At 31.5% G+C, this 22,307-nt stretch overlaps 3 protein-coding genes across 26 annotated transcripts; 2 read left to right on the forward strand and 1 right to left on the reverse strand.

Annotated features, from left to right (window-relative positions):
• Window positions 1–887: 887 nt before the first annotated feature.
• Window positions 888–7,181, reverse strand: LOC130943426 (uncharacterized). 24 transcript variants are annotated; one of them, XR_009071802.1, is made up of 11 exons: window positions 6,966–7,181; window positions 6,631–6,881; window positions 6,353–6,461; window positions 6,193–6,273; window positions 4,880–4,944; window positions 3,951–4,108; window positions 3,386–3,494; window positions 3,075–3,159; window positions 2,755–2,834; window positions 1,531–1,703; window positions 888–1,440 (listed from the first exon to the last, which is right to left on the reverse strand). XR_009071802.1 is itself a non-coding variant. In XM_057871299.1 (5 exons), exons 1-5 carry the CDS (start codon window positions 2,993–2,995, stop codon window positions 1,304–1,306), a joined length of 387 nt encoding a protein of 128 aa, XP_057727282.1. In that variant the 5' UTR covers window positions 2,996–3,068; the 3' UTR covers window positions 888–1,303. The 24 variants fall into 24 exon arrangements, 2 of the variants coding, with proteins under 2 accessions (XP_057727282.1, XP_057727283.1); XR_009071806.1 differs by lacking the exons at window positions 2,755–2,834; window positions 3,951–4,108 and having other exon boundaries at window positions 1,531–1,572; window positions 1,644–1,703; XR_009071795.1 differs by lacking the exon at window positions 3,951–4,108.
• Window positions 7,182–8,129: 948 nt separating this feature from the next.
• LOC130945541 (protein FAR1-RELATED SEQUENCE 11-like) lies at window positions 8,130–8,867 on the forward strand. Its single transcript, XM_057874248.1, has one exon. It carries the CDS (start codon window positions 8,130–8,132, stop codon window positions 8,865–8,867), a length of 738 nt encoding a protein of 245 aa, XP_057730231.1.
• A 216-nt stretch (window positions 8,868–9,083) lies between these two features.
• LOC130945542 (protein FAR1-RELATED SEQUENCE 5-like) lies at window positions 9,084–19,060 on the forward strand. Its single transcript, XM_057874249.1, has 3 exons — window positions 9,084–9,782; window positions 9,852–10,055; window positions 18,950–19,060. The coding sequence occupies exons 1-3, from the start codon at window positions 9,084–9,086 to the stop codon at window positions 19,058–19,060; spliced, it is 1,014 nt and encodes a 337-aa protein (XP_057730232.1).
• The last annotated feature ends 3,247 nt before the right edge of the window (window positions 19,061–22,307 follow it).

Here is a 22,307-nt window from a genome sequence, read left to right on the forward strand (position 1 = left end):
CCCCGCGCATACGCGCGGGTAATAGTAGTAGTGTTTGTATTGTAACCATTTTGCTTAAAATATTTAAATAATTCTGTGATGGACTTTTGTTATTTTTTATAATTATTTATTTGTTATCTCTATAATTATCTATGTAAGATATTTTGCAAAAAGTATTAATACTTAAAAAGTTATATAAATTATTGAAGTACCTCGTTAAATTTGGAAAGAAGTTAATAGCTTATTGATAAAGTTTGTATTTTTATTAAACCAAGTGAAATGTATATTAATGAGTTGTCGATTTTAGTTATAAATCGGATAAACTACATTATACTCTTAAATTGATTAATGTGGTATAATTTATAATTGATTAATATGGTATCATTTAAGGCACATCGATTTATTATACCACCTTATTAGAATTGATTATTTATGTATTTAATGCAAGAATTTTTACAGTTTAAATATTTAGAATTTCATTTTAGTACACTAACTATTATTCATATATATTTGATATTCATTGTTATGATTTATTGGTCTATAAATATGAAAAAAAATATTGTAGTTAAGTCATCGAGATTAATTAATATTTTTTTAAATATTAAACATTCGATTTTGTATAAAGATGTAATGTTATACTTTTGCATTTGAAATTGAATATGCAGTAAGACAATTATTTTCACTTAGAGATAAAAATAAATAGGATATTTCACATAGATATTAAAAAATTACATTAATTTCTACTTATATATATTACATGCACCTGGCATTATAAGAACTCCGATAAAATTTATATGGAAGAACAAATTATTTTAGGCATCGAATAAAATTGAAAGCTTTAACAAAATTCAAGACAACATAGACCAATATCAAAGTGAATTTCTGTACCTTAAAAATAAAAGCAACAGTTGAGATGTATAATTACTTAATACAGTAACTGATACAACATAATCAACTAACTGATACAACATAATCAACATTTGTTCTACTTAAGCATATATAATTGCCTAATCTATTAAAATAACACAAATCAACATTCAAGCAAATGCTAATATCCTTACACACACACAAAAGAAAACAAAAAAAGAATAAAGTGTAGTGCCTTAAAGCATAAATCATATAAATCATCGACTACTTCAGTTGTCAATGCCTTATATCTAGTGAAACAAATATTTTCTTTTAGTTCTTTGAATCAATAATTGTGCTACTTTTTTCTTCTGTAGCTTTTATAAACTGGTAGCATCTTTAGAATCTTCAAAAAAAATTCTCTCATCCTCTCTGCTAGTCCATCAAAATGTTCTTGATGGGAAACATTATAGGAAGACTATCTGTGCCATCACATGAGCAACACAAGTTAAAAACAATGATTTTTCCTAACTCCTTGACAATAGTAATTGAATATGAGCTTGTTTGATCCCTACTGCTTCTCAACTTTTGAGCTATGATACTTTTTAGTAATACCTACAAACATTAAGAAATAATCGCAGGTTAAAAAAAAAGGGTGCACCAAAAGCAAAAAAGAATTATTGATGAGATTTTTATACTACTAACCCAACAAATCAAACTTGTGTGCCATAATTTTACAGCCAAAGCCTAACAAAAAAATGTATATAAGAAATTAAGATAGCTTTTTAACAAAAGAAAAAACAGTGTGGTGAGGGTACCAAAGCTTCTGCTCATCAATTTTTCATTCTTTGTTTCAAAATCTTTTTGCTTCTTTAGCCCTGCATATTCAATAGAAGATATAAAACTCTATCACAAAATATATTACTCTAGCATAAAAAATACAAAATTCATTGATGTTGAGGCATAGAAGAAAACTGCCAGTTAAATTTTGGACAATTATGCTAACATAGTTCCAATCAGAGTCTTATAAGCAAACACAAAGAAGCAAATTTCGACATCTGTTTTTCTTTTACACATTTGTCAATCCTTTTCTATATCTTTGGATTCTGTTTTTCCTACAAATAATTAGAGACCTAAAATTTTAGTTGCAAGTCAATCAAAATCTCAGATCCTCCATGTTTAAAAAAATGACATAAGACATAAAAGTAAAAAAATCAGCAATATAGTTAATAGAAGACAAATATGGTAAGGTATTCAACAACAAAATGTTTAGAACAAATTTTATAATTGTAGGTCAATCACAACATCAGATGTTCAATGTTTAAGATCAGGAGGGTTAAACCAAAAGGGGCACCAACTTATTACATATATCAAAAGACTCAAAATATACTTTACAATATTATTATTTTGTTAATGTGTTCAACATAACACCCATGACATTAACCCTAAACACAAACATATAGCAAGCAATTAAATAGCTTCATATTATGAAAACTTGAACACAAAATATGCTATCAAATTATTTTTCATGTTTTTTTCTAATAAGTTCAACTCATCAAAGCCAAAAGACCATGAGCAAGATCAGTTTCACAATGTATATCCCCAAAGATGAACTGATATAGAAAAATAACATAAACTAAAATAACCAACAAAAGACTGTTACATCGAATATCTAAACAAACTATTCATACAACAAATAGCCACCTGCCATGACATTAAGACCCTAACCACAAACTATCACGGAGTTGCAGCCTCTAAATTATCTAATCACCACTCACCCATCCCTTGCCAGCAAACTTTATGTCCATTTTTATTATACATTCAAACAATGATGACATGATAGTAATAATAATAATAATAATAATAATAATGCATGAAACCTACTTGAGTTATTTTATATCCTAATTTACTATTAATCAAAATTTATACCTATCCCGAAGGTAGCCTGAATTGCTTGCTCAAACAAAATTGAAGTCTTTTCTAGATCATCATTAAGTTCCCACACAACCCTAGCATGTATAAGTTTAAAAACTAAATCATTACAAATGTATAGATACAAAGATCTCAAAAATAACAAATTAAAAGGCACACATGAGAATTGAGAATTCAAATTTAGGGAATTATTAAACAGGAGTAGGAAATAGAGCAAATTTAATAGAGCAAACCTCATGATGTACAAATTTAATAGAGCAAATTTAATAGTATATAGATTTTAGATTATCAGAATGAACAAATTTAATAGAGCAAACCTCATGATGTAGAACTCTTTGCAAATCTGAATTTACATGCTCACGCTTGAGAATTTAATGGCTAGTTTCTGGTTACAATAAATACCTTCAAATCTCGTTTAATAGAAGAGTTGATTAGATGAAAATTGAAACCATAGCAACACATAGTAAGAATATCTATACCTGAACTATAAAAAGAAAAAGAAAATCCATAAATATACCATATGACCCAAATGCATTTTGAGTTTTAATTTTCAAATGCTTGAGATCTGTCTCCCAAACATTATACTCAACTGAACCCACACATTAGCAAGATAAAGGTTTTCACTCACTGAGAAACTTGATTCATGGGATCATCATAAGTTTGTTGAAGCTGCTCATACTCGTGCTCAAGAATCAATGAAACTTCGCCATTCATCAAGCACTTCGCCTTCAAAAACTCTGGAGGAAAAAAACACCCTACTTGTTTAGAGTGAAATTTATGCTATGATAAAATAAAAATAAAAATACATGAGAAGGTGTTGTTTTTCAGATATCTAAATTTATAAACAAAAAAAGTCTAGTAACTTTATCCTGCAAAAGTCCAAAACTAATTTAAAGGTGCTGCAAACTTAAAGAGTTATGAGAAACTATTAGGGCAGTTAACAATTTAAACACACGATGATGTATCTGATCCATAATTCAAATATGCAAAAAAATTCTGTCAATATCAACCACCATCCATTAACATAATTTCTAAGGTTTTAATTTTTGTCAATCATTTTCAAATAAAATAACATAACACTCAATTTACCTTTCAAATGAACACAAATAAAAAATACTAATAATAGTGATAGAAAAGATAAAGAATAAACACACACAAATAGAAAGTTGGCACGGTTGCTGTTTGAACCTCACCCCAACTCCGCATCATCCTTTGCCAAAGGGGAGATAATGATAATAGCAATGTGACTCTCTTAATAGGTATGTTCATAACAAAGTTGAGGCACAGCAAATCAAATAAAATCAAATTAGGATTGGTTGAGAAATCATGAAACCTCATACATGTATATTATCTGCATAGCACACATACAAAACAATAAATAATAATTATTTTCTGTTATAGAAAAAAATTTTATCAGAAAGAGAAACAAAAGAGATGAGACATCCTCATATAAATACAAAAATATATTATTAAAATCTAAAGGGATAAGCCATGTACCAATGTTAGATTATCCTTTTTCATTAGTTAGGAGAAAACACTTAAGCAGATAGGAGCTTTTCATCATAGGGAAACCGACATGGTAATCCTATTAGTTCTTCTTTATAGTATTATTCTATCTTTTTTTTCCCTTCTTTCTAAGTCAAATCCTAAAGACAGGTTTAAAAATGAATAATAATAATAATAATAATAATAATCTTTGCACTGCAAAAGCAAAGGAATTAAACTCCACAAATAAATTCTAAAACAAAAAACACCATATTTAGTACTTTCTATCAAACAGAGATCATTTTTGGAGAGCCAAAATATCATTTCTTATCATTAACATGCTTTGCAATAAACTCCTTAGGCAAAACTTCACTATATCAAATATTAATAGAAAAAAAAAAGCAAATTAGCAAGAACCTTATCAACAGAACGAAAAAATTAAATCCGAATAGATTAGTAAAGAAACATATTAATTAATAAAAGAAAGGCCAAATGCATAATTATAATATCTACTATAATAAGAATAATAAGTTCAAATTACACTAACACATCAGCCCTCTCTACCTAAAGTAACCACTAACCAATATAACCTATCCCCTTAAAAAATACTTATTAATACAAAAGCAAATAAACTAACCTTCAAATTCTGATGAACTTCATTTATAAAATTTTCCTTGCATTCCTTTATTTGGTGAGTATAAACTGAAAGAAGAGCAAGTAATTAAACTAATTATCATGTGTTTAGATAGAATGCTAAATTATAGAAAGTAATAACAAAAGAGCAAGCATAATAACACTTTTTTAGATTAAAGAATATTGCTGCATTGTTACTTTTATATGATTGAATTCATTTGCTTAGCTTAAGATTTTAGAACAATTTATAAACTAAAAGCAGGGGAAATTAATTTATAATGGATTACATCACACGAAAAATGGAAATTCGGTTGCCGAAGATGTAGCAGAAAAATTACCTTAGGAGCACATTCAATCTATCATTCACCAGCTTCTAGTGTATTAATAAAATGAATGGTGAAAATGTAGAATTTCTTTGTTTTGTTACTATGATATGTGAACAAATATAGCACAGATGGTTAAGGATCTGTGTGAATATAATGCAGAGTTCAGGTTATTATGATGGTTTTCTTTCTGTATATATTGAATGAGACACCAAAAGAAAAAAAATGATGGAAATTAGGGAACATAAGAAGCTTGATGCTCTTGATACAACATCTGTCATCATATTATGATACAAGTAGCCAAGTACAAGCATAATTCAGAAAAGAAGCTGGCATTAATTTTTACAGTTGGATGGAATCTTTCTTTAACTGAAGTTAGAACTCAATGCAGGGGTTGGCCATATTCAGAATCTGAAAAAGCCTTGTAGTCAAACTATCTTTTAAAGCAGGGGTAACAGGAATCTCCCTAAATCATGGTCTCCAATACTGCCTTGTTTTCATTAGATGCATGCTGTTCTTCCGCCTTGTTTTCCATTATATAATTTTAATTTGTTCTTAGACCAATTGAATAATGAAGTGAATTAATTGATCGGACTGGTGTGTTATGATCAATTAGGTCCATTTGAGAAACTGATTAGAGGGTCAAAGCTTAAAACATTGGATGGTCCTGAATATTTAAGGAAGGTTTCAGAAAATTGTGTGGCATACATGAAATCTGTAGAAACATTCAGTGATGCAGAAGATAAAGCTATTCATGAATTCAGACAAGCCTTCAAGGATCAAAACTTCCTACCAGGCTCTACTGTCTTCTATGAACAATTCCCCAATGGAACATTAGGGGTCAGTATATATAGTATACTTAATTAATTAATTTTAATTAACCAATAGTAAACTACAGAATTATTCAAACCATACTTGTTGCTAGTATTCAAATTTAATCTAAATGAATAAAAATAAATCAATAAAACAATTAGAAGGTAGCAGAAAGACTTACATCCAATGCCTTCGACTTCAATTGCTTTCGTTTTACATTTCTAAAATAGATTCATCAAAGAATATTGCCTCCTCATCATATCTGTTGAAATAAGACATTATTCACAAATAAAAAAGAAAAATTGAAACTCTATAAAGTGATTAAGTTACCCAAAACTAACCATCTTTAGAGACCTTAAGCGATGAAGAACTTCTCAAAGCTCAAGCAACAACAGCAACGATGTCTTCGAAAACCTCATCGGCCTTCACATTACCAGGAGATCCACAACCCTAACCAAAGTTTGAAAACGCAGCAGTTATTCCACCGAAACACTAAGCAGGTAAAATCAAAAGCAAACACAGCGTCGTGCTTCGGTTAAACACGACTCCTAAGGCAAAACCCGCCGCTGCTGCTGCAGGGTCTCAGCCTCCTTTCCCACAGAAAGATTCGTTCACCAACCTCAACATGCATACCAACCAACTACAACACCGTCAAACTCGCAGACCTTTCCCTTTGCCCTCTTCTTCAACTAATGCCTTTTCCAGTCTTCCATTTCCAGTCTTCCTTTGTCCTTTAACTTTTCTACTCACAATTCTTCCTTGTTAGCCTTCAACTCCTGCACATCCAACGGGGTATGAAGGAATGCCGCCAGGGGTGCAGCGATAGCGACTTCAGCATCGCCACGATTTCTGCCCTCATCTCCATCATATCTGAACCCACAAAAAGAATATTAATAATGCTAATAATAAATCCCTCAAAAGCTAAACTGAAGCAAAAATTGTGAGTGAAAAGACCTTGAGGAGCATCTTCGGTGTGGTAGAGGCGCTTGAGGATGTCATTTTGAACTCTGATTTCAAATGAAAAAATTGCTCTCAAAATTTGGTATTCAAATCCTGATTTGAAAGGAAAAGATCGCGCTCAAATTGCTGCAGAAGAGAGTTCTACTTCATTACCTGAGGGACAATGAGTTCTCAATCCATTGTTTACTCTAATCATCCAATCAGAATCTATCATTTTTGTTTTTTTTTCCTAAATGGTGGTTTTGGGATTGCTGCCGGATTAACTTTCTTCAACCCATTGGACAAAATCTTCTCTGATAACCTTCCACCAGGTAAAAAGGTTTTGGCTTTTTGGTGAAGATCGAAACACGAAAGAAAGAAAAGGTTAAGGAGCAAAACACAAAAGAAAGAAAAAGTTTGGGAGACACCTGTCACTCTCTCAGAAACCATTTAACAGTGTTAAATAATGTGTAGATTTACTATTTGGCTAGTTAACTATTATATATTAATAGATATTTGATTAAAGAGCAGTAAATTATTATTTTTTTCAATTGAATACCTAACTAATTGAATAAAACCTATCTTATTCTCTTTATTTAGTTTGGTGATGATTTGAGATGTTTAAGGAGTTGGCAAAATTAATTTTAAGAGGTTAATTATAGTCACTTGAATTTGAATGAAATTCTTATATATATATAGTTGATATGGTTAAAAATTTTAGTATCAACAATGAGTACTAGAATAAAAAAAACATATATAACCCAAAATACTCCAAATATAACTATAATGTAGTACTAGGTCTGAGTATATTTTTAATTTTGCCACAGTAATAGGTTTAACTTGTGTATATTTTTTTTTGAAAAGAATCATGTGAGCAAATTATTAACTTTATAGAAACAAATTTTAAATTATTAACAATTTATTAAAAGTAATTTAAAATTTAACATTGCTTAAAACAAAATTTGACCTATATAATATTAGTAAGGTATATGACTAGAAAGATGTTTAAAACTAAATTTTATATATCTTCTCATTTATTTTTCTAGTCTCTTTGTTACTGGTAGAAAAGATATGAAAACAATAGAAAATAAACCATGAGATTATATTGTTGTAATTCGTTAATTTTATAAGTTATTTTGTTTTAATACTGATGTAGGATAAAGAAAAAATATGAAAAATATGTCACATTCTGAAGAGGATGACTGTTATATAGAGGAGGAGGAAAATAAATACGATAATGATAAAACTACTGATGGTAAGGTGGAAGCTGCTGTTCTGAGTGCAAATAATTTTTTGAATCAGCAATTTGTAAATTATGAAGAAGCTTACGAATGTTATGTAAGGTATGCCAAGTGTGTGGGGTTTGGAGTTCGAAAGAGGGATGCAGCTGCTGATAGTACTGGCAATTATGTTCGACATAAATTCGTGTGCAACAGAGCAGGTGTGAGAGAGAAGAAATGCTATGCAACTACTAGTAAGATAAGAAAGCAGAAGCCTGAGACCAGAACAAATTGTAATGCAATGTTGTCAATTTATCTTGACAAGAGTTGTTCAATGTGGAAAGTTAGAAAGATTGTGGAGGATCATAACCATCCTTTGATACCGTTTAAATTAGTTCACCAAATTCCAAATCATCGTACAATATCAGATGCAGACAAGGCACAAGTGGATAGCATGCATAGACATGGCCTCCCACCTTCGAAGATCATGGGTCTTAATGATGGACAAGCCGGTGGTTATGAATTTGCTGGTTTTACAAAAAAAGATTTGGATAACTATATTGAAAGAAATCTACGTTCAAAGATCATTGAAGGAGATGTAAATGCAACTCTTACTTATTTGCATGGAAAAGCAGAGGATGAACCTATGATGATTGTGAGACATAGTTTAACAGATGACGATAAATTGGAACATTGATTCTGGGCGGATGATTTAAGTAGATTTGACTATCAATATTTTGGTGATGTTCTAGCATTTGATTCTACCTACAGAAAAAATAAGTATAATAGGCCGCTAGTTATCTTTTCAGGCACAAACCATCATCGCCAAACTTGTATTTTTGGCTTCGGTTTGCTAGCAGATGAACAAACAAAATCATACAAGTGGTTACTAGATAACTTTTCAAAGGCGATGATGAATAAGCATCCGAGTCTTGTCATAACAGATGGTGATAATGCCATGAAGAGTGCAATTGAAGAAGTTTTTCCAAATGCTACCCATAGATTGTGTGCTTGGCATCTGTATAAAAATGCAGTATCTCATATCAAGGACCCAAAATTTCGTGAGGAATTTAAGAAATGCTTGTATGCCAAATTTGAATGTGATGAATTTGAAGAGTATTGGCATGACATGGTTAAAAGGTTTAATCTTGTGGGAAATGATTGGGTAGAGAAACAATATAGAAGGAAAGAACAGTGGGCTACTGCTTATTTGAGTAGCAAGTTCTGCGCTGGATTTAGAACTACATCCAGATGTGAAGGCATAAATTCTTTCATTAAAAGCTTTGTTGACTCAAGGGATAGTATACTTGCATTGGTGCGAAACCTAGAACGTGCTTTAAGGGACTACAGAAATAATGAAATTGTTGCTGAATTCAAAACAATAAATGGAGAACATGTGCCCACAACAGGTTTACATTCTCTTGAGCGTCATGCTGCGTCAATGTATACTAGGGAGATATTTTGGGAAATATTAGAAGAGATTAAAAATGTGGCAGCTTTGGATATTGTGTGGTCTGGTAGTCGTTCAACAACTACAGAGTACAAGATCATCAAGTATGGAAGATCTGATCATGAGTACATTGTTTTATATGATCAAGATACTCAAAAAATGGTGTGTCAATGTCAAAGATGGGATAGTTATGGCATTCCATGTTCTCATATGTTTTGTGTGATGAAACAGGAACAGATCAAGGAATTGCTAGAAACTCTTATATTGAAAAGATGGACTAAAGACGTTAAAAAAATTGACGATGATCAAGGTAACATAAACGGAAAAGAGGATGAAGAAAGGAGCATTCTGATGCGGATGGGTGCATTAAGAGGAGTCTTCTCCAACTCCCTGGCCAAGATAGTGCACACACCAGTGGCCCAATTTCCATTTCGGGTAATGATTCGAAGGTAGTTTTGAATAGCCACGTCATTCATACTGATATGCCTATGGGAAAGAATATTTTAAATCACATCCAGCGCCCAACATTTGAGCTAGTATATCTTCAAAAAATAATAGGAGTTCAGGTGTAGCTAGGTAGGGGGAACATTGCAGGTCCAGATAACATTGCTCTCGAAATCAGAAAAAGGAAGTCTGACATCTAACTTCGAGAAAAAGCAGTCCTAATCATAGAAAAAGGGTCAGTCCGACTCATCTAAAGGGGGGAAGCATACCCTCTCTTCGGGATCAGTCACTACTATCTCATAATTCCACTCATCCTCCCGATTCTCACATAGCCTATGGTGTCTACCAAAAGCTACAGTGTATTCTTTATCAATTACAAGAACGGGGTCAGCATAAAAGTACCCATCCAAGCTAAAATAGAAGGGGGATTTTTGTCGACATATCATGAACAATGGATCGAGACATACAGCTATACCTACAAATGCAACAAATTAACATCATCACTAAAAGAACTCAGTCAAATCCAAAGGAAGTCGGGTAAAATCAACAAAACACAACACACGATTTCACAAGATATTTTCAAAACAGAACGAATATAAATGGCGTCCCTCCTACACTATTAGCAGCGACACCATTGGGGGACAATGCGATTATATTCTACAAGCAATGAACGGCAACAAGTTTCTCCAAAATTCCAAATATAGAGCCAAACGTTTATAACAGTAACATCAAATGACAAAAACAATTTCAAAAAGGGGTTTTTAGTAAATAAAGCAGCAGCATTGAACAACTTTTTCCAAAGAAGTTTCAAGACACAAACAAAATCGACAATGTAAGAATCTCCATTGTTACTTGAAATGTCCACCGAAATACAAGAAAGAGATTGAAAGAGCCCAGAACAGTTACACAAAAAGAAGTCAAGAATTCCAATGTTAATGAGGTGCAAAAAGGGAAAGGCACGTCTCACAGCAAGCAACCACAAACGTTCTTCTCCGAAGGGTGAAAAGAGACCTTCAAAGAGTCCAAGACAGAGAAATCTTGGGTCGAAACGACGAACAAGGAACGAAAGGGAAAAGTGAAGCGAAGAATTTTTTTGCATCTAGAAGGAAAGATGGCAACACAGAGAGCTTTTCAGATATGGAATAAGGAAGAAGAAGAAAGGCGTGAAGCTTGTATAAGAGTGAAGGGGGAAAAAAGGTATTTTGAACCCCTCTTTAGAGCTATGCGCGGATTCCAATGAAATGGTCATGTAATGATCACCCCTCATTTAAAGTGGTAACATTCAAAATTTCAAAACACATCGAGAATCTGACCTCTTGAAGGTGACGTACCCGACAAGGTAAATTGAAGCCGCAAAATGCTTGAACCTGACCTCATGAAAGCTTGGACTCAAGTAGGGGCACTGTTCATACTCTGACCCAAAACATAGATCCAGGCCCAACAAGGACAAAAAAGCTCACCCAAAAAGGGTGGCCTCTATCATTTACCCGACCTCTTTAAAGAGGTTGGACATGGCGACAAGTACTAGCATTACTTATCCAAATATGTAACTGTCTCCTCGAATCTCTTCTACTATTTCTATCTCTCCTAAAAGATAGACCCCAACAAACTCTTAAAGATAAAGAGAACGGTTATCCATCAATTAAAGGTAGAACTACTCTAAAAAAGGTGGTCATTAAACTCTAACACCCCCTGATGTATACACACATTCTATTCTACTAAAATCATGCTTAAAGTCCTTACTAACTTAAGTATCGGAGTCTCTTGCAGGTACCACCCCTTGGCCCTTACCTCCTCACGTGGAACTCGGACGGTGGCACATTGGTGCAAGAACAAGTCGGACACTATCTCATAAGGAGTGTAGACCTTACGTTCAGACACAAATCAATGTTTCAGGTAACCCTCGGAACAATTAGCATATATTATGAAGAACCAAATTCGTTGTTCTACAACGATTCAACGAAAGAAGAAACAAAATTTGCAAAACGAAAAAAAATTGATTATTTTTCTCGATAATATAATCATGACTATGAGTCAAAATATATTTGTAATTCAAAAATGTCTATTACAATATGATAAACAATTTATTATGGTCCTCGAAATATTTTATAAAAATAAAACTATAACTATCACTTTCAGATAAAATATAATTATATAATTATATCAAATATATATATATATATATTGGCCCTCACAAAACTATGTGTAACATACATAATATATTTTTGTTTAATGTTTGTTATGAATAAGATTTGATGATTTTGTGGAATATTATATGTTGAACACAAAAAATTTATAGTTATAAAATTATATATTGAAGTATAAAATACACATTAAAAAAATAAGTTAAACAATACATATATTCATATAAAAATACATTGTTAGTGAATTGGTGAGAACTTTTTGTATACACAATATATTTTTGTTAATAATTTATATTATCTTTTAATTCATACAAAATTGTAATAAGAAAACTATAAAAGAGGAAAAAAACATGTTAATTAGAAGAAAAAATAAATTTAAAAATAAATATATAATAAACATTACGTTATGATATCTTAAATCTCTTCTCAAAGGATTGTATAACAATTAATTACAACCTTATTATCATATCTTATTTTTATTTATTTTTATCTTCTCACAATAATTTTATAATAATAAATGTGTACTTATTCGAAAGTTTAACTTTTAATAAAAAACAGAAACATCCCATAATTAAATAACCCTTCCTTATATGACAATAACAAATTCATTTTATTTTAATTAATGGGTTAATGAATTTATTTTTTAAAAAAATTTTTTTTATGATATATTTTTCTTTATGATTCGAATTTCTTGAAAGAAATATATTTTTAAAAACTTGGACACTAAAAACTAAACTATAATTTTACATTCTCGTAGTCTAAAACTAAATTTTTACATGTTATAATTTATATGCCAACGTATTGTAAAAAAAATGAATACGAAGAGATTATTCTTTTTTGGGGATAAAATTATTTTATTTAGATTGGAGTCATAAAAGTTATTATAATCTTGGATACTAGTTATTCTTTTAATGTTTAAACGAAGAAGAATTAAAATATATATTATTTTTTAAAATATAAAAAAGATAAACAAAATTTATTTCAACCATTTTTTAAAAAAAATTTAGCGAATAAGTAAAAGAAGGCATTTTTCTCTCACCAATTTTATGGCTAAGACTAAAATATGTCAACCGTTCTTCACTACTCCATGATCAATCATGTTCACGCAAATTTTGCTGGTTTTTTTAATCCAATCAAAATATAATTTTCTTGATGACGAACTATATAAACCACAATGCATTCTTATCTTTTAAACTAGTAAACTAGGAAGAGCTCAAGCTGACATGGAATTTTCCTATAATTTAGACTTTTTGTAAAATTATTTTTAACACAAGTTTCATCTCAGTTGTATATCTATGTATCTAATTATGTATCTATTTGTAGTGTAGGTCCTAGGTTTCAATCACTACCAATTATATTTATAGGTTTTAGTAGGGTTGGTAATTTTTTTAGGCTTTAATGTATACAAAAAAAGTAATGGATATGACATTTCATTATATTTGGCCCACACTTCATGTTTTTGTGCTTGTGTATACGGATCAAAAAGATTAAAGGCCCTTATTTCAGAAAAATATGGTTACAAGCTTTTAAAAAAAAAAGACCAAATTAGATTTAAAAAAAAATCAAAATAAAAACAATCCAATCTCTTATAAAGATGAGGTAATAAAAGTGAACTATACCAGAAGATAAAGTTGTATTGAGAAAGAGTGGCTAGGGTTAAATATTAGGAATGAGAAGGGTTACACAGGTGTGCTCTTTGATGCAGAGATCTCAGGATTTAGAAGTTCAATTCATCAATTGTTTACTTATATTTTCCTCTCTGATATATTTTCGTTTATTTCATTGAAAGATTATTCATGGTTTTATTTTTAGAATGTGGTTCATAGCATTTAGAAATTTTTTTGGTATCATGTAGAAGTGGTTTTGGTGATTGGTGGTTGTTTGGTTTCCCCCAAAATCTGGATTTGTATTCTGACAAGGGATGGGGTTTGTGATTGTAAATCTGATGTCATTGATTCTGTAGATTTCTTCTCCTTTTTTTTTTTAAATTCGAATTTTTTCATTTATTTCATTGGAAGATTATTTATGGTTTTGTTTTTAGGATGTGGTTTGTAGCATTCAGATATTTGTGATGTATGACGTAGAAGTGGTTTTCGTAATTGGTGGTTGTTTGGTTTTCTCCCAAAATTTGGATTTCGATTCTGACAAGTGATAAGGTTTGTGATTGTAGATCTGGTGTCATTGATCCTGTAGATTTCTTCTTTTGTTTTTTTTTTTATTTTTAAATTCGATTTTTTTTATTATACATCATGTAAATGCTTTGTGATTTTCATTTCATCTTTCTTTGCTTGTGTCTGCTCTATAGAATGAAGGCTTACTTGATTTGATGTTTGATAGAGATCTTTTATGGAGATGTGAGATATGTGAATGTGGAGTAGTTAGTGGTTGTCAGTATAAACTTCTGTGATATCAAAAATGGTAGTTTTCTTATCACATCATTTCTTTTTCCAAGAAAACCCTAAATTAGTCTATGAGAAACCTCAGTTCTTTTTGAATTTGCAAGGTGAAAAATCTTTACTTCCCCCCATTTTGCTAAAAAATTTGAATTCAAATTTAAAACTATTCATCTAGCGTTGTTTATAAAAGAGGGTTGAAGTGGTAAGAGTAGTGCAGATCATTGGCTTTGTTCATCTTTCATATATCTTCATATTGTTGTTGTTTTCTTTTCTACAAGTGTTTTAGTGCGCTCAAATGAGTCCATCTTTTGATGTTATTAGCAAGATAGTTCCTCCAAGAGAGGCTTGGAGGCTTAAAGTGAGGGTAATCTTTTAAACTAGTAAACTAGGAAGAGCTCAAGCTGACATGGAATTTTCCTATAATTTAGACTTTTGTAAAATTATTTTTAACACAAGTTTCATCTCAGTTGTATATCTATGTATCTAATTATGTATCTATTTGTAGTGTAGGTCCTAGGTTTCAATCACTACCAATTATATTTATAGGTTTTAGTAGGGTTGGTAATTTTTTTAGGCTTTAATGTATACAAAAAAAAGTAATGGATATGACATTTCATTATATTTGGCCCACACTTCATGTTTTTGTGCTTGTGTATACGGATCAAAAAGATTAAAGGCCCTTATTTCAGAAAAATATGGTTACAAGCTTTTAAAAAAAAAAGACCAAATTAGGTTTAAAAAAAAATCAAAATAAAAACAATCCAATCTCTTATAAAGATGAGGTAATAAAAATGAACTATACCAGAAGATAAAGTTGTATTGAGAAAGAGTGGCTAGGGTTAAATATTAGGAATGAGAAGGGTTACACAGGTGTGCTCTTTGATGCAGAGATCTCAGGATTTAGAAGTTCAATTCATCAATTGTTTACTTATATTTTCCTCTCTGATATATTTTCGTTTATTTCATTGGAAGATTATTCATGGTTTTGTTTTTAGGATGTGGTTCATAGCATTTAGATATTTTTTTGGTATCATGTAGAAGTGGTTTTGGTGATTGGTGGTTGTTTGGTTTCCCCCAAAATCTGGATTTGTACTCTGACAAGGGATGGGGTTTGTGATTGTAAATTTGATGTCATTGATTCTGTAGATTTCTTCTCCTTTTTTTTTTAAATTCGAATTTTTTCATTTATTTCATTGGAAGATTATTTATGGTTTTGTTTTTAGGATGTGGTTTGTAGCATTCAGATATTTGTGATGTATGACGTAGAAGTGGTTTTCGTAATTGGTGGTTGTTTGGTTTTCTCCCAAAATTTGGATTTCGATTTTGACAAGTGATAAGGTTTGTGATTGTAGATCTGGTGTCATTGATCCTGTAGATTTCTTCTTTTGTTTTTTTTTTTATTATACATCATGTAAATGCTTTGTGATTTTCATTTCATCTTTCTTTGCTTGTGTCTGCTCTATAGAATGAAGGCTTACTTGATTTGATGTTTGATAGAGATCTTTTATAGAGATGTGAGATATGTGAATGTGGAGTAGTTAGTGGTTGTCAGTATAAACTTCTATGATATCAAAAATGGTAGTTTCCTTATCACATCATTTCTTTTTCCAAGAAAACCCTAAATTAGTCTATGAGAAACCTCAGTTCTTTTTGAATTTGCAAGGTGAAAAATATTTACTTCCCCCCATTTTGCTAAAAAATTTGAATTCAAATTTAAAACTATTCATCTAGCGTTGTTTATAAAAGAGGGTTGAAGTGGTAAGAGTAGTGCAGATCATTGGCTTTGTTCATCTTTCATATATCTTCATATTGTTGTTGTTTTCTTTTCTACAAGTGTTTTAGTGCGCTCAAATGAGTCCATCTTTTGATGTTATTAGCAAGATAGTTCCTCCAAGAGAGGCTTGGAGGCTTAAAGTGAGGGTAATCTTTTAAACTAGTAAACTAGGAAGAGCTCAAGCTGACATGGAATTTTCCTATAATTTAGACTTTTTGTAAAATTATTTTTAACACAAGTTTCATCTCAGTTGTATATCTATGTATCTAATTATGTATCTATTTGTAGTGTAGGTCCTAGGTTTCAATCACTACCAATTATATTTATAGGTTTTAGTAGGGTTGGTAATTTTTTTAGGCTTTAATGTATACAAAAAAAAAAGTAATGGATATGACATTTCATTATATTTGGCCCACACTTCATGTTTTTGTGCTTGTGTATACGGATCAAAAAGATTAAAGGCCCTTATTTCAGAAAAATATGGTTACAAGCTTTTAAAAAAAAAAGACCAAATTAGGTTTAAAAAAAATCAAAATAAAAACAATCCAATCTCTTATAAAGATGAGGTAATAAAAGTGAACTATACCAGAAGATAAAGTTGTATTGAGAAAGAGTGGCTAGGGTTAAATATTAGGAATGAGAAGGGTTACACAGGTGTGCTCTTTGATGCAGAGATCTCAGGATTTAGAAGTTCAATTCAATAATTGTTTACTTATATTTTCGTTTATTTCATTGGAAGATTATTCATGGTTTTGTTTTTAGGATGTGGTTCATAGCATTTAGATATTTTTTTTGGTATCATGTAGAAGTGATTTTGGTGATTGGTGGTTGTTTGGTTTCCCCCAAAATCTGGATTTGTATTCTGACAAGGGATGGGGTTTGTGATTGTAAATCTGATGTCATTGATTCTGTAGATTTCTTCTTCTTTTTTTTTTAAATTCGAATTTTTTCATTTATTTCATTGGAAGATTATTTATGGTTTTGTTTTTAGGATGTGGTTTGTAGCATTCAGATATTTGTGATGTATGACGTAGAAGTGGTTTTCGTAATTGGTGGTTGTTTGGTTTTCTCCCAAAATTTGGATTTCGATTCTGACAAGTGAAAAGGTTTGTGATTGTAGATCTGGTGTCATTGATCCTGTAGATTTCTTCTTTTGTTTTTTTTTTATTTTTAAATTCGATTTTTTTTATTATACATCATGTAAATGCTTTGTGATTTTCATTTCATCTTTCTTTGCTTGTGTCTGCTCTATAGAATGAAGGCTTACTTGATTTGATGTTTGATAGAGATCTTTTATGGAGATGTGAGATATGTGAATGTGGAGTAGTTAGTGGTTGTCAGTATAAACTTCTGTGATATCAAAAATGGTAGTTTCCTTATCACATCATTTCTTTTTCCAAGAAAACCCTAAATTAGTCTATGAGAAACCTCAGTTCTTTTTGAATTTGCAAGGTGAAAAATCTTTACTTCCCCCCATTTTGCTAAAAAATTTGAATTCAAATTTGAAACTATTCATCTAGCGTTGTTTATAAAAGAGGGTTGAAGTGGTAAGAGTAGTGCAGATCATTGGCTTTGTTCATCTTTCATATATCTTCATATTGTTGTTGTTTTCTTTTCTACAAGTGTTTTAGTGCGCTCAAATGAGTCTATCTTTTGATGTTATTAGCAAGATAGTTCCTCCAAGAGAGGCTTGGAGGCTTAAAGTGAGGGTAATCTTTTAAACTAGTAAACTAGGAAGAGCTCAAGCTGACATGGAATTTTCCTATAATTTAGACTTTTTGTAAAATTATTTTTAACACAAGTTTCATCTCAGTTGTATATCTATGTATCTAATTATGTATCTATTTGTAGTGTAGGTCCTAGGTTTCAATCACTACCAATTATATTTATAGGTTTTAGTAGGGTTGGTAATTTTTTTAGGCTTTAATGTATACAAAAAAAAGTAATGGATATGACATTTCATTATATTTGGCCCACACTTCATGTTTTTGTGCTTGTGTATACGGATCAAAAAGATTAAAGGCCCTTATTTCAGAAAAATATGGTTACAAGCTTTTAAAAAAAAAAGACCAAATTAGGTTTAAAAAAAATCAAAATAAAAACAATCCAATCTCTTATAAAGATGTGGTAATAAAAGTGAACTATACCAGAAGATAAAGTTGTATTGAGAAAGAGTGGCTAGGGTTAAATATTAAGAATGAGAAGGGTTACACAGGTGTGCTCTTTGATGCAGAGATCTCAGGATTTAGAAGTTCAATTCATCAATTGTTTACTTATATTTTCCTCTCTGATATATTTTCGTTTATTTCATTGGAAGATTATTCATGGTTTTGTTTTTAGGATGTGGTTCATAGCATTTAGATATTTTTTTGGTATCATGTAGAAGTGGTTTTGGTGATTGGTGGTTGTTTGGTTTCCCCCAAAATCTGGATTTGTATTCTGACAAGGGATGGGGTTTGTGATTGTAAATCTGATGTCATTGATTCTGTAGATTTCTTCTTCTTTTTTTTTTTTTAAATTCGAATTTTTTCATTTATTTCATTGAAAGATTATTTATGGTTTTGTTTTTAGGATGTGGTTTGTAGCATTCAGATATTTGTGATGTATGACGTAGAAGTGGTTTTCGTAATTGGTGGTTGTTTGGTTTTCTCCCAAAATTTGGATTTCGATTCTGACAAGTGATAAGGTTTGTGATTGTAGATCTGGTGTCATTGATCCTGTAGATTTCTTCTTTTGTTTTGTTTTTTTTTTTATTTTTAAATTCGATTTTTTTTATTATACATCATGTAAATGCTTTGTGATTTTCATTTCATCTTTCTTTGCTTGTGTCTGCTCTATAGAATGAAGGCTTACTTGATTTGATGTTTGATAGAGATCTTTTATGGAGATGTGAGATATGTGAATGTGGAGTAGTTAGTGGTTGTCAGTATAAACTTCTGTGATATCAAAAATGGTAGTTTCCTTATCACATCATTTCTTTTTCCAAGAAAACCCTAAATTAGTCTATGAGAAACCTCAGTTCTTTTTGAATTTGCAAGGTGAAAAATCTTTACTTCCCCCCATTTTGCTAAAAAATTTGAATTCAAATTTGAAACTATTCATCTAGCGTTGTTTATAAAAGAGGGTTGAAGTGGTAAGAGTAGTGCAGATCATTGGCTTTGTTCATCTTTCATATATCTTCATATTGTTGTTTTCTTTTCTACAAGTGTTTTAGTGCGCTCAAATGAGTCCATCTTTTGATGCTATTAGCAAGATAGTTCCTCCAAGCCTCTCTTGGAGGCTTAAAGTGAGGGTAATTAGAGCTTGGATTGTTCCAAGCTTTGGAAATCCAGATTCTCCAAATTCAATGGAGCTCATTTTGGTGGATGAAAATGTTAGTGATTTTATTTGTAGTTTATTTTGAGTTAGCATATTGTTGATATTTCTTTTGTTGCTGACTAACATGTATTCTTATTTTTTATTATTTATAGTCAAACAAAATCCAGACCACTATAAGGAAGCAACTTATCAACAGGTTTAAAGATAATATTATTGAAGGAAATTGCTACAAGATGTGTTATTTCTCTGTTGTTCCAAATCATGGCTCTTATAGAGTTACAAAACATGAGTTTAAGCTTACATTCCTCTTCCGAACAATAGTAACAACTTTACCAGATGATATCATACCAAAAGTCTGTTTTACTCTATATCCTTTTGAAGAGATATTGCAAATGAGTCAAGATCATGATTATTTAGTTGGTGAGTGGTTCGTGGTTCTGTATTTTTTTTTCCATTATTGAGATTATGTGTTGTTGATCCTGTTATATATTATTCTACTTTTTTGCAGTTTTTTTAATGTACTTGCAGATGTTATTGGGTTGCTGACTTTAGTTGGAGAGGAAAAAAGTTATCATAAAGATGGAAAAACAATCAAGATGGTTGTTGTTGATCTTTCTTCTCAAAAGTCCATTGCTTCATTACTTTCTTATTTCAGCATATGGTTTTCATTTAGTTTTTTGTTTTATCTATTTTTTATGTTACAGTTTGTTGTGTTTTATTTGTAGGATGGTGCTTAGGTGCGCCCTGTTTGGAGAATATGTGGATCAATTAAATCATTTTCTTTCTTCTGGTTATGTTGAACAACCAGTAGTGATTCTTCAACTTGCCAAAGTTAAGCTTTTTCGAGGTACTGTTGTTGAATGTTGTATTATCATGATTTTTTTAAACTCTTTTCTTACATTGTTGGTATAAGATTTTTTTAAAAAGGTTGCTAACATTTTTTTCCTCTTTTTTAGGGCAACCTGGGTTACAAAATGTCATGAAAGCAACAAAAATATATCTTAATCCTGACTTGGCAGCTGTTGTTGATTTCAGGAAGAGGTTTGTGTAGTACTATTCTTCATATATTTAGTTTTATTTATTTTTTATGTATGTTTGAATATGCTGAAAAAAACATTAAGATTGTTCCTTCATTGTCATTTTGTTAGCGTGGTAGAGTAAGGGATAAATGGGACACAGCCACTGTTTATTGCTAATGAAGGAAAAACTATCTCATTGGAGGATGACTTCATGAGGTTAACTAAGAAATCTACAATAGATGAGTTGCAAGAAAACAAGGAGGTTAAAAATTTTTTTTATCTTATTTGTAGTTATTTGTTTTTGTTCTTGATTATTAAATCCTTTGAAACTTTGATTCTTAAATTTTTATGGTTTCTTATGCCTTTGGCTTTTATTTTCTATGATTTGTAGGATGGAACCTTTGTCATTTTAGGTACTTGGTGCGCGAAATTGTGAACAATACTTTTTCACAACTCTCATAATCCCCGGTAATGGCTCCAAAAACTTGGTAGCTCAATACCATGGCATTACACAACTTCGCACAACTAACCAGCAAGTGCACTGGGTCGTCCAAGTAATACCTTACGTGAGTAAGGGTCGATCCCACGGAGATTGTTAGTATTGAAGCAAGCTATGGTCATCTTGTAAATCTTAGTCAGGTAAACTCAGATGTATATGATGATGAACGAAAATAACATAAAAGATAAAGATAGTGATACTTATGTAATTCATTGGTAGGAACTTCAGATAAGCGCATGAAGATGCCTTCCCTTCCGTCTCTCTGCTTTCCTACTGCCTTCATCCAATCCTTCTTACTCCTTTCCATGGCAAGCTTAAGCAAGGGTTTCACCATTGTCAGTGGCTACCTCCCATCCTCTCAGTGAAAGCGATTGCATATGCTCTGTCACAGCATAGCGGAATTCATCTGTCGGTTCTCAATCAGGCCGGAATAGAATCCAGTGATTCTTTTGCGTCTGTCACTAACGCCCCGCCCTCAGGAGTTTGAAGCACGTCACAGTCATTCAGTCATTGAATCCTACTCAGAATACCACAGACAAGGTTAGACCTTCCGGATTCTCTTGAATGCTGCCATCAGTTCTCGCCTACACCACGAAGACTCTGATCTCACGGAATGGTTGGCTCGTTTGTCAGGCGAGCACTCGGTTGTCAGGCGATCAACCATGCATCGTGCAATCAGGAATCCAAGAGATATTCACTAAGCCTCAGATGCTTGTAGAACAAGAATGGTTGTCAGTCACCTTGTTCATAAGTGAGAATGGTGATGGGCGTCAATCATCACCTTCATCAAGTTGAAGAACAAGTGATATCTTGGACAAAGAACAAGCGGATTTGAATAGAAGAACAATAGTAATTGCATTAATACTCGAGGTACAGCAGAGCTCCACACCTTAATCTATGGTGTGTAGAAACTCCACCGTTGAAAATACATAAGCATAAGGTCTAGGCATGGCCGAATGGCCAGCCTCCCAATGATCTAAGATAGCATAAAACGAAGATAGCTACCAAAAGTCCTTAGATACAATAGTAAAAGGTCCTACTTATAGATAACTAGTAGCCTAAGGTGTACAAAGATGAGTAAATGACATAAAAA

The sequence above is a fragment of the Arachis stenosperma genome, chromosome 8 (genome assembly GCF_014773155.1).
Source record: "Arachis stenosperma cultivar V10309 chromosome 8, arast.V10309.gnm1.PFL2, whole genome shotgun sequence".
NCBI lineage: Eukaryota > Viridiplantae > Streptophyta > Magnoliopsida > Fabales > Fabaceae > Arachis > Arachis stenosperma.

Coding starts and splice junctions, on each gene's coding strand:
- LOC130945541 (XM_057874248.1), top strand. CDS start 8,130: ATGTCACATTCTGAAGAGGATGACTGTTATATAGAGGAGGAGGAAAAT.
- LOC130943426 (XM_057871299.1), bottom strand. CDS start 2,995: ATGAGGTTTGCTCTATTAAATTTGCTCTATTTCCTACTCCTGTTTAAT. Junction 1,704..2,754: donor TCAGGCTACCTTCGGGATAG/GTATAAATTTTG, acceptor TTGAATATGCAG/GGCTAAAGAAGCAAAAAGAT. Junction 1,573..1,643: donor ATTGATGAGCAGAAGCTTTG/GTACCCTCACCA, acceptor TTTTTTTGTTAG/GCTTTGGCTGTAAAATTATG.
- LOC130945542 (XM_057874249.1), top strand. CDS start 9,084: ATGAATAAGCATCCGAGTCTTGTCATAACAGATGGTGATAATGCCATG. Junction 9,783..9,851: donor ATCAAGATACTCAAAAAATG/GTGTGTCAATGT, acceptor GTGATGAAACAG/GAACAGATCAAGGAATTGCT. Junction 10,056..18,949: donor TGGCCCAATTTCCATTTCGG/GTAATGATTCGA, acceptor TTTTGTTTTTAG/GATGTGGTTTGTAGCATTCA.